This window comes from Paramormyrops kingsleyae, chromosome 6, assembly GCF_048594095.1.
Source record: "Paramormyrops kingsleyae isolate MSU_618 chromosome 6, PKINGS_0.4, whole genome shotgun sequence".
NCBI lineage: Eukaryota > Metazoa > Chordata > Actinopteri > Osteoglossiformes > Mormyridae > Paramormyrops > Paramormyrops kingsleyae.
The window spans coordinates 2,040,284-2,052,723 of NC_132802.1; the positions used below are offsets into that span (position 1 = coordinate 2,040,284).

The 12,440-nt window shown below is 50.9% G+C and overlaps 1 protein-coding gene across 6 annotated transcripts in view; it reads left to right on the forward strand.

The window, feature by feature from the left end:
* Positions 1-12,440, forward strand: part of casz1 (castor zinc finger 1) — a 200,497-nt gene that overhangs the window by 174,510 nt on the left and 13,547 nt on the right. For 5 of the 6 annotated variants that reach the window (XM_072713361.1, XM_072713362.1, XM_072713360.1 and 2 more), the window contains 5 exons: positions 1,281-1,371; positions 4,542-4,706; positions 6,908-7,080; positions 8,134-8,978; positions 11,968-12,100. In XM_072713361.1, the coding sequence (XP_072569462.1) occupies positions 1,281-1,371; positions 4,542-4,706; positions 6,908-7,080; positions 8,134-8,978; positions 11,968-12,100 (1,407 nt within the window). The remainder of the gene's footprint in view (positions 1-1,280; positions 1,372-4,541; positions 4,707-6,907; positions 7,081-8,133; positions 8,979-11,967; positions 12,101-12,440) is intronic. The other variant, XM_072713363.1, reaches the window with a different exon arrangement.

The following is a 12,440-nucleotide window of genomic DNA, read 5'->3' on the forward strand; positions in this document are numbered from 1 at the left end:
TGCTCAAGTAAGTTCAAGCATATACATCTACCATGATACTGATAGGCACACAAACACAGGCCCAGCAGTGACAGGTATGTACACGCAAACACTGAAGCCGCCAACTCCTTTTAAAATGCGACGGATTTGCTGTTCAATTAACTTAATGAACTCAGCGGCGGGACCCATGAAAGCCGCCATGGGATGATCCAGCAGAGCTGGGCCGAAATCTATTAGTGTAAAAATCCACTTCGCCTTTTTCCCAGCTTTAGCAGATGGTGCTCTTGGCAGCGGCACCACAAATGTTTATTTGTGTGTTTTTAGCTGTAATTGGAGGGTTTTAGCAGTCATCATCGTCAGGGCTGTAATCAGCACGTAAACACTCTGGCAGTTTGCCTCTTTAAAGTGCCGCCAATCTGCGGGAGTCCTGCCCAGCCACACGCAGAATGGGCGAGGGGGGAGGGTGCGGGGGGGGGCGGTGCAGAGATACACTCGAACCTTTCTATTAATCCTAACCTTTCCCTGATTAAAGCGACACTGTGAACCCACAAAATTAAACGGTGATTTGGCAGGTTTTAAAAGCTCGGGCAATGAATATATTCTGTTTAGTGGGGGGGGGGGGGGGGGTTCGGTTTAATAAGTGTCTGCCAGCCGCTTTTGAAATAAATTGAACTAATTTACGTGGCTGGAGCAGAATACGCGACCGTGCGGCTGTGTGGCATCACCTCCCGAGGAGGGCGGCACAGGTAGTGTGGGGGGGGCGGGGGGGGGTTGCATGGGGGGGCGGGGGGGAAGCGTGGCGGCTCAGTCGGTGATTCCCCGGCAGACGGCTACATAAGCGCCACATCTAAAAGAGCTCATTTGTTAAAAGTAAAACTGCTGGGGGGGGGTACAACTGTCTGTGACCCGGGGGCTGTTTTAATGTGAGCTTTTACAACGTGAGCCAGAATGTGGTCGGAGACGGAGAGAGAGACAGGAAGACAGGATGGGAAAATCACGCAGTGAAAGACTGTCGCTCACTCTTCCTATAACTGTGGTCATCGAAGGTGCAGTTAATCACAGACGTGTCCCTGTCACCTGAGGACCATGTCAGCCCAGCATCTGTGCAGCCTCCGTCAGAGTGAGGTGTTCATTTTCACTGCCGCAGAAGCACCTGATAAAAAACAGCCAGCCCTGATGTGGGCTGGATGCTCCGGGCGCGGCGTCTGTATCTGCCAGCTGCAGCTTGTGGCCGGCTGGACCCGGCTTCATATCCCATCCCTAACCGGCGCCCGCCTGGGCCTCGACTTGCCCCCCTACAGGTTTTCGGGCAGTCAGCATTGCGGCCATGTCCACTGCGCCTACCAGTACCGCGAGCACTACCACTGCATGGACCCGGAGTGCAACTACCAGGTGAGCCGGCCGGGCGGGCGGGCGGAGGAGGGCGGGGCCTTCGCAGAGATCCATGGGAGCGCTGACGCAGACGCTTAAAGGAACCTCAACCCGCAGTGCTGGTTAGCCAGCAGCCGGAGCAGTCCAACCACCCCAACTCGCTGTTTATTTAGTGAGGAAGCAAAGGCGGGCCCTCCTGGGATTAGAACCTGCCTTTTGATCCATAGACCATAGAGTCTCCTGTCTCTTCCCATCCACCCCCTCTGAAATCCCACCCCCCCGTGCTTTTAGCCACAAGCTATTTTTTTTCTGTCGGGGCCCAGCCAGGTGTCACAGTGATAAATGAAATCATGTCGCCCAAGTTGTGTCGCAGTGAAACAGCCATGCTTCAGTGAGTCTAAATGCCTGTCCCCAATTCCCCCCCCCATTTCCCCTATCCACCCTGTCATTACATTTCCATAAGTCCGACAGCCATGCCAGGTGTAGCTGGATACTTGGGCCGTGTACAGGATGTCTTACAATCGGTCTAGTTTGTCTGGCAGCTACTGGTGTGTGTGTGTGTGTTGGGGGGGGGGGGCAGCATGGTGATGTATGGATGTAACGCCAGTTACAGGACACGCCCAAGCCACACCCACCTGCCTAAAGCCACGGCTAATGTGCGTCAGTGGAACAGGTTGTGTCAGCTGGCGGCTGTCCAGCCCAGGGTATGGGAATGTCTCACCCTCTCTTTATTTGTTGTTTATTTTGTTTTTGTCGCAAGCTGGACTGAAAGCACGTCCGGATTCAGACGATTGGCCTTTCCTTTGGGGTTAATTGTAAATATGGGTAAAATATGGCTCCGATTTCTGTTTTTTTCTTCTGGAGACATCTGCTTCAGCTCAAGGGCCGGTTCCTAATCCCCTTTTACGTTATTAATCTCGTCCTGGGTCCCCTAGGTTGTCATGTTCAGCACAAATAAAATACGCATTAAGCAGATCAAAACGGAGATTGTGTTTGTCTGCCTGTGTGCACTTGTAAAACAGCAGGCAGATAGACGCAGGTTTATTGCCGGGGTCAGATCACCTTCAAGATATAAGCATTTGGTTTTTACATGTGCGAATATCTGTGTGTATGTATGTGTGCAAGTTCACTCCTGGAGAATTTAGATGCTACGTATCTTACACAGTCACGTCTTACAAAGTGTCTGGAGCGCTTGGTGAATTGATTTGTTCTTGAATTTCTTTTGGACCATATTTCTCTGCTTTTAATTGTTAACAGCAATGAGTATTCACTTAAAATCTCTATATATATCTGTGCAATTATATATACATGCTAAATTTTGTACTTTGGAAAAAGCTGTCTTTAAATACATAAAAAGGCGACAGCTAGGACTGTATTCGCATTTAGCACCAAGTATTATTCTGCAAATAGGTCCCCTCTCAGTTATTTACATTCCCCTTTCACACGATGAGCTCTTCTTTTCTTCATCTTTCCAGCTGTCAAACAGAAAAACACTGTTTTTAGATGTGATACACATGACATGGGCCAGCAAACAGAAAACTGCATGTTCAGCAGAGCTTTTAAGTCTCAAATCCAAACCATTTGCGGATGATAAGTTGTGAGACGGCCTCCCCCCGTGGGATCATGCCACCAATCCCATCAGGCCTTCTCCTTTCACACGCTTCTGCTCCTTCATGGAAATCCTGAAATATATGTGGCAAGTTCCATCACCCAGTTAATGAGGAAGCCTGTCTTCCTTCTTTTAATACATAAAGCTTTTTCTATTTCGTTTTTCAGGTTTTTATTAGAGTTACTGTCACTTAACGTTTTTTAACATGCTCACTTTTTGGCCTGTTCTGGTTTTGCTGTACGAAGACGCCGACAGAAGCCGGCCCCCAAGCCATGCTGTGATTTTACAAACGCACTGGGAAATGAGTAACGTCCGTCAGTCACTCTTAGTTACGACACATAATACCCTTTAACCTGTTATTACTGCATGACAACCCAGCATCTGTGTTCAGCTGTCAAAAATCATACACTGTGATCATGTCAGAGTGCAAACCAGGCAGAAAAAAACGTATTTGGTTATGCAAAGCACCTTGCGTGATGTGGGAGCCGGGACACGGTCCCAGCTATCGGTGACAGTCGAGAGTTCATGTTGCCATTCGCTCTGACGCTATACAAGTCCAATAACTGTGGCTAAGTAGCCGTCAATGCCAAGTCCATCTCCTATTGTAATTATAATTTCAGCTGGGGGTCCGCAGAGAGCGTAACAGAGCTGGGAGGGGACCGGCCGGCCGCTTCACGGGTCAGATGGACCGCGGCTTTGAGCAAAGCCTGCTTCTCAGCCAAGTTAATCGGCAACGGTGTCGCGCTACTCAATGCAAATATATCTCTAAATTAAGCAAACAGGCAATTTGTTAACAATTTCAGTACAAAATGAAATGCTCTTTTAAATTTCGCTGCTTTTTTTCCACATTGGATTAGGGTTGGACAAGCTAATTGATTTCTGCTTCTCTGGTTTCAGTCCCTGTAACACCAGCTTAAGCTAAATTACAGCAGAATCAGTTGCCTCAGTCTCTCCTGACCGAACATGGCTCCCGTACTCTGGTGTAGGAGGGAATAATGGCAAGTCCCCCTGTTATTACGTTCAGACCCTACAAGAAAAATAAGCTTTAATGCTTTAATTAAAAATGGAACTGCATCTCAAAAGGGGGAATTAAGGGGGAGACATTTTTGGTTGATTTGTTTGTTTGTTAGTCTGTTTTCCCATCGCACGTTTGAAAACCATCTGCACGGAACGTTTTTTTTTTTTTATTCCCCTTTTCCAAGCCAAGAACATCGGAACCGTGATCTTGTCTTAATTAAAAGTCGGTAGGTACAATAACAAAGGCGGCTTTTTTTTTTTCTAATCCTTTGGAGTCGTGCTCACGTGTGCAGGTGCCAGTCCGTCTCTGCCGGCACCGCGGAGAACAAACGGCGGCGAGCAGGGCGGGGGGGTGGGGGGGGGGAACCAAAAACGTACGAGGGCCAGACAGAGCCGCGTCTGGCCTCCGCTGGCTCCCTCGCCGCTCCGCCGTCTGCCAGTTGGCTTCTGTGGGCGGCAGCTGTTGCCAGAGTGATAGAGCAACCTGTTGCTGGCTTCTCATATTTAGAAAAAGGGGAAAGGGGAATAACAGCAACCTGTCGCCATGTGTCACGTCCCCTGGCAGAGATTCACCAGTAAGCAGGACGTGATCCGGCACTACAACATGCACAAGAAGCGGGACAACTCCCTGCAGCACGGGTTCATGCGCTTCAGCCCGCTGGATGACTGCAGTGTCTACTACCACGGCTGCCACCTCAACGGCAAGAGCACCCACTACCACTGCATGCAGGTAAAGCGTGTGCACACACACAGACACACACACACAGACACACACACACACACAGCCAGACACACACAGACAGACACACACAGCCAGACACACACACACACAGACAGACAGACACACACAGACACACACACACACACAGCCAGACACACACAGACAGACACACACAGACAGACAGACACACACAGACAGACAGACACACACACAGACAGACACACACACACACAGACAGACAGACACACACACAGACAGACAGACAGACAGACAGACACACACACACACAGGCAGACAGACACACACACAGACAGACAGACACACACACAGACAGACACACACAGCCAGACACACACACACACAGACAGACAGACACACACACAGACAGACAGACACACACACAGACAGACACACACAGCCAGACACACACAGCCAGACACACACAGACAGACAGACACACACAGACAGACAGACACACACACACACAGACAGACACACACAGCCAGACACACACAGACAGACACACACAGACACACACACACACACACAGACAGACAGACACACAGACACACACACACACAGACAGACAGACACACAGACAGACACACACACACACAGACAGACACACACACGGACAGACAGACATGCACACACACACAAATGCATGCGCACACACACACAAATGCATGCGCACACACATACGCACGCACGCGTACACACACACGCGCACGCGCGCACACACAGGCCCCTACCAGAAACCAACCCCCCCCCCCAATTGGATTCAAACCTGCAACCACTGGGGCTCGAGCTCAGCCTCTATATCCACCTGATCTTTACCCACCTACAAAACTCAAGGGGGGTGTTTTGAGAGATCTCCTCCCCCAATAAAATAATATTCACCAGCTTTATCCCGGTCATACATAAAACACTCACTCATCACCCCCACACCGATCCCTTCCCAATACAGGCTTCACCAAAGTTTGTGTGTGCAATCAGTGCAGCGCCTCCCATACAGACACGGGGTCCGTAATGCCCTGGAGGTTGGTGGCTCTGACCCCTGATAGCAGGACCCGTGAGCAGCTGCCCTGCCTCCATAAAAGGAAAATGCCGTTCTTCCACTTTTTCCATTAAGCCGAAATTGCCATTTAAGAACGGTTTTCGTTCGTTTGACAAAAGGTGTCATAAAGTAAATAACAGAAAAATTTAAAGGCCGAACATTAAACAGAGGCGTGTTCCCCTCTCTCTCTCGCTCCTTAATTGGCATGGGTAAAATTCTGTTGGTTGTTTATATAAACTTAACATTTTTCATCTTTTAGTACCAAGCAGCGAGTTGAAGATTATTTCCCCACCAGATTTGTTTAATTTTTTTACATCTGCTTATTTTCAAGGTGTCATTGCGCAGGGGGCTCCTCACCGGAAAAAAGGCACCGGGGGCGGATGGCTCAAGATATATTCTTTTTTAAACCCCCCTAACGGCGTAATTGTTATTAGACATTTCAGCTCTTGTTTTAACAGCCCTGACGACCCGCAGATGTTGGCATTGCGTCTCCTGATTTACTGTGAAAAAAACACGCTGGCATTTTTTTCATTGCTTGACTCAATATGGTGAAGTTGCCCGCTTTGCCTGGCTTGAAAAGGGCCAGGCGTATTATACAGTTGCTTGCTCAAATTCAAACATACGCCATTTTCTCATTTCTTTTCTCTCTTTTTTTTCCTTTCACCCCTAACCCAGTGCTTTACGGGCTGCTTTAGTCCGCGGGAGGCGGCTGCGAGCTTTGCCAACTGCGACTGGGTGAAAAAGAGCAGAAATAAGTTTAGCTGCTTAAAAATTCACACCCGAAGCCCGTCAGCTGCCAAGTGTCGGACAGCCGCCTGTACAGAGCCTGACTCTCTGCATTTTCAAAGTTACTTTTCCTATTGCGTTTTCGAACCTGTTTCATAGCGTTTTTGCAGTTTGCAATGCTGAGAGGGACCTGTGGTAAAAGGCATGAAAGAAAAGATGTAGGTTTCGCATAGGTTACCGGAATCTTCCCTGCCCACAATGTTCACTTTAAAAGCTATTTTTACCCCAGTTCACCAGTAATGTTTATATCGCACTGCAAATTTGGCGTTTCTACGCTAACACGTGGCGATCTATTGCACTATTCTATTCTTCCACGCTTTTCTCTAGTAATTGAGTTATTAGGTAAAATGTTCTTGTATTGCTGCAGGTGGGATGCAACAAGGTGTATACCAGCACCTCTGACGTCATGACCCATGAGAACTTCCACAAGAAGAACGCCCAACTTATCAACGATGGCTTCCAGAGGTTCCGCGCCACCGAGGACTGTGGCACTGTGGAATGCCAGTTCTATGGGCAGAAGACCACCCACTTCCACTGCAGGTGATTGGGGTGTTGTATGGGGGCATGTGACCTCAATTATCAGAAACACTGTGCATTTTGTGACCTTTGCAGGCCCAGTTTCAGACATTGTGGACCCCAAACCATTCATGTGACGCGATTCCCCATTGGCTCCCATCCCAATCACATGACCAGCTCCTTAGAGGCAGTCACATACATAAGACACGCTGATGCCTTCACAGGCAGCACTGTATCCCTGCTCCCTAACTGGTTAATGTTAGGCAGCACTGTATCCCTGCTCCCTAACTGGTTAATGTTAGGCAGCACTGTATCCCTGCTCCCTAACTGGTTAATGTTAGGCAGCACTGTATCCCTGCTCCCTAACTGGTTAATGTTAGGCAGCACTGTATCCCTGCTCCCTAACTGGTTAATGTTAGGCAGCACTGCTGTGCTTATGTGAGGCTTTCAGCCTCTCTCAAGAAAGATCTTCATGCCTCGTTGTTTAGCATCTTAGGGAATTAGAATTACAGAAATACAGTTTAGTCTACAAAATGAATTTATTTGGTTTGTCAACCAATGGAAGCTGGAGACACAGGTCAGGCTGCCCATAAAGCGGTTTATGAGGTTTTCGGTTGCCTTATGTCAGGTGATGATGGCAGGTCATAAGAACATAAGAACATATGGTTTGAGATTAACAGGATCTTCATCAGCATGAGTATCCCCTTAGTTTGCCACCAGCAGAAGCCAAAATAGACCATTCTGAAATTATAATTGTGGCAGTGGAAATTGGATTCTGTTGTCCAGTGTTTCCCAACCCGGTCTTCAGGGAACCCACAGACATTTTTGCTCCCTCCCAGTAAGTCCATGTTTTTGCTCCCTCCCAGTAAGTCCATGTTTTTGCTCCCTCCCAGTAAGTCCATGTTTTTGCTCCCTCCTAGCTCCCTGCCAGACAGTCCACATTATGTTGCCGAGAACCAAATTGGGAAACACTGCTGTAGTCGTTTGCTTTTCCTTACCTGAGATCGTTATCCGACTATGTGTGAGTGCAGCTGAAGTAACTAACACCAGCACCCTGTGCTCCCCACCCCCTACCAGGCGACCTGGGTGCACCTTCACCTTCAAGAACAAGTGTGACATTGAGAAGCACAAGAGCTATCACATCAAAGATGACGCCTACGCCAAGGACGGCTTCAAGAAGTTCTACAAGTACGAGGAATGCAAGTACGAGGGCTGCGTCTACAGCAAGGCCACCAACCACTTCCACTGCATCCGCAGTGGCTGTGGCTTCACCTTCACCTCCACCAGCCAGATGACGTCGCACAAGCGCAAGCACGAGCGCCGGCACATCCGCTCCTCCAGCGTGCTCGGCCTGTCCTCCTCCTTCCTGGTGCCCAAGGAGGAGCCAGAGGAGTCCAGCAACGACGACCTGATGGACTTCTCCGCACTCAGCAGCAAGAACTCCAGCCTGAGTGCCTCTCCTACTGCCCAGCCCTCCTCTTCCGGGCAGCCTGTACCGTCGCTGCCGGCCACACCTGCCACTAGCGCCGCCTCCGTCTCCACAGGCCTGACCGCCAAGCCCATGCCTTCGCTCCCCGCCACGGGCCGCATGTCCAGCCTGCTGAGCCAGGCGCTGCCTGCCAACGTGCCAGTGGCCCTGGCCCTCTCCGGCTCCAGCCCCTTCTTCCCACTCATGCCACGCCTCCCACTGCAGCTCCCGCCCACCTCCGCGGCCACGGCCATAGCCTCCGGCGCCAACACTCGCACCTCCCCCAGCGACTGCCAGAGCAGCTCCACCCCCGGGGAGGGCATCACCTCAGCGCCTGGCAGCTTCGCCGCCACCTCCATTGTGGAGAAGATCTCTGCTACCAAGGGCCTAATATCACCCATGATGGCCAGGCTGGCCGCAGCGGCCCTGAAGCCTTCTGGGAACCTGGAGACAGGTGACTGTTCCATAGACCTCCCTCCATTGCAGCCGTGTCCATTTTAAAGACGCACAAACACTATGGTTATTGACTATCACACAGCATTTTAAGAGAGCAGCAGACAACATATTTACAGACTACCACATGGCATCTTCAAAGACCACCCCACTCCATGTTTACTGACTAACACACACACCATCTTCACAGACCACCCACACCATGTTTACAGACCAACACACGCCATCTTCACAGACCACCCACTCCATGTTTACTGACTAACACACACACCATCTTCACAGACCACCCACACCATGTTTACAGACCAACACACGCCTTCTTCACAGACCACCCCACACCATGTTTACAGACAGTATTTAGAAACTACTGCACACCATGGTTAGAGACTGCCATCATGTTTAGAGGCCACTGCACACTAATTATAGAAACTACTGCACACCATGGTTAGAGACTGCCATCATGTTTAGAGACCACCACACATTACCACATGCCATGTCCAGAGACCGCAACACATCACGTGTTCAGAGGCTGGTACCTGCTAGCTCACCACTAGCCTCTAGTGGGCAACGGCCATCTGGAATGTTTCGGTGACATTGCCGTGCCTGCTCACCTGCATGGTCTTGCATCTGCGTTGTTTCCCATGCCAGAGTGGTAATGAGGATTTATTTATTCATTAAGTCTATTAGGAAAATGACTCTCAGCGCGTGTTTATGAAGCGTTTTATGGGTACTTATGAATATTTTGTCCACTGATACAAAACAAAAAGATGTTGCAGGTAGATGAGTTTTTTTCCCTTCCATTGTGACCTGGCACCCCAGGGAGGGAACCCACATCCTGTTCCTGCGCGAACGACCTCGTCGCAGTGAGAGCAGCAGGACTGCATGCATGGGTCACCCTGTCGCATCAGCCCCCCCCCCCCCCCCCTTGACGTGGTTGTCTTGCTCTGCCGTTTGACTTCTCACCCCTCCGTTAGTGCGGGGACCGTCCCACAGCAGATCAGACCCGGGGTTACAGTATGACATCCTTCACAGGGAGATCCCAGAGTGCGGCACCAGTGCGGTACTGGGCCTGTGCATGGGCCTGTAGAGGAGGCCCAGAAAAGCAGAGTCAGGATGTACTCAAGTAGGCCGGGGGGGGACAGGAACCAACTGGCAGGGCTGACACACAGGGCGGCGGGATAATAAAAGGGTAGCTTTAGGAGGCGGGGGGGGGGGGGGGGTTTCTGGAGAAGGATAAGTCTCAGGAGAGAGATGGGAGTGATTCACATGGCCTGCCTCCAGGGCGATGATGGAGAGCCCAGTGAAGGTGAGGTCCTAAGGGGTGTGGCGGCATCCTCGCCCCCTCCCTCCCACACCCACCAGAGCGCGCTCAGTGTGAGCAGCTCACAGCTTCTTTGCACCAGTGTTGCGTGGAAACTGTTGCCCTGACTCTCAACTGCCGGTGTGGAAAGTTGCCTACCTTTATATAGTTCTTAAAATGCAAACACACACACACACAGCAGCAAGAAATGAGAGAAAGGGGAAAAAAAACACTCTCTGACACTAAAAAGTCCCCTTGCTTTGTTGCCAAATCATTCATGCTTGTGCGCGTTGTGTGAACCGGACACTCGTATCGAAGGAGAGGAAGTGGTAACGGCATCTCACCCTGGGCCACGTAAAGAGCTCCCAACTGGGGCTATTTGCAGACTTATCTTTTCGCTATTAGGGAGATAAAGAACTGAGCTTTTTCACACTGTATGTGTGCGATTTTATTGGCAGGGCCAAAATAGGAAAACGCTGAGGCAGGGTACGGGAACGCCCCCCCCCAGGCGTCTCCGCGCTCCCGTCCAAAGTGTTGTTTTAAACTGCACTTTAAAAATCTCCACATCTGAGGGGTGGACTAATTAGACACACAGTACAAATTGTCCCTCGCAAGCCCTATAACTTAGCAGGAGTAATTACATGGTACAGCGTTATTTCTGGAGCACTTCCAGGGTACCTTCCCTCGGAGATCACCCCACTGCTTTTTTGGGGATTCATAAATGAATCTGTCAGAAATCCTGATCCGTAGTCGCATCTTAATCGGCTCCTCCTGCATCCCGGTTGACTGGGGGGGTGGCGATGAGCTGGGCCGGCTGCCCCGGTGGCCCCCGTCACCCCGGCTGGCTGCATTGGGTCTCGTTTCCCCTCTCCTCCTATCTCCTAATTTCTCCAGAGATGCAGCAGTGCCCTTGCTCAGTGGGCCAAGGGCACACGTCGCCGTGGCGACCTTGTCTGTCACAATCCCTCACAAGGCGCCGAAAGCTCGCCTGGGCCAGTCACTGTCGACACACTCATCACCCCGGCCCAGAGGTTGTTCTTACCCCCCCACCCCCCCATTTTTAATAAAATACCACTTACCGCCTATGAAATGTGGAGCCCCTTCCTTCCAGCCCCAGGGCAAATTAATATTTCAATCACTCCGGGACTGAAGGAAAAGCCGGTCCGCATTTTCCCGTCAGCAGTTTTCCAGCCCGTTCCTCTGCTCCCTCAGAGGCGGCCGAGGAATACCTATCGCGGAAATCCGATCGAGGGGTCACGCTGTTTGAACTGATCTGATTGGCTGTCACCTCCAATCCATCCAACATGGCAGACATGTCCTTCTGGGCAGACTCCGTGGGGAGGGCCGCCTCCCGTCGCTGGGCCAACAAGGACAAGTGGGAGATGGGGGCGGGGGGGGGGACGGGTGACCAGTATGGAGCTGCCAGCCCTCCTCAGCATTAGCATCGCCGTTAATGAACGGTTAGCAGGAGTCTGGCAGATAGATAGTGACAAGCAGCACTAAAAATGGGGGCTTTTTGCCTCATTCCTCCCACCCCTCCATGGCTGCCTGAATCCCCCGGTCACCCCTCACGGACTGACATCATTTTGCAATAATTATCACGGCGAGTTCTCCTTGGGCCGAGGCCGGAGTCTCGTCGCATCACGTCACCCTGGCTAACGCGGGCCATCGCCCTCCCGTCCGTCCCCAGGGAACGGGCTGCCCGCTCCGCCGGGCCGCTTCAACCCGGTTCACGTGAAGCAGGAGCCCACGGACGGCAATGCCGGCGCTTCCCAGGATTCCCTGCAGGAGCACAGCCTGGATCTGAGCAAGAAGGTCCACAGGTACGACCGGGATGGATTTATGGGATTTTCATACTGTACAGCCGCAGGTCCTCCCTCTCTGAAAGTTTGGGTGCTTAAATAGTGCTGAAGCAGGCCGTGGTCAGAGTGTGCTCTACAATACTGCAGCTGCATGTGCGCGTGTGTGTGTGCGCATGCGTGTATGCGTGTGTGTGTGTGTGTGTGTGTGTGTGTGTGTGGATCAGCTATACATTACGTTGTGGGGACCAAACCTCCCTACAATGTGATTCAAAACTAGTTATTTTGAGTTGTGGGGAAATTAAGTTTTATAAAAATCTGTGACTGTAATCAAAGAACTAAAAATGCCAAAAGTCTTGTACTT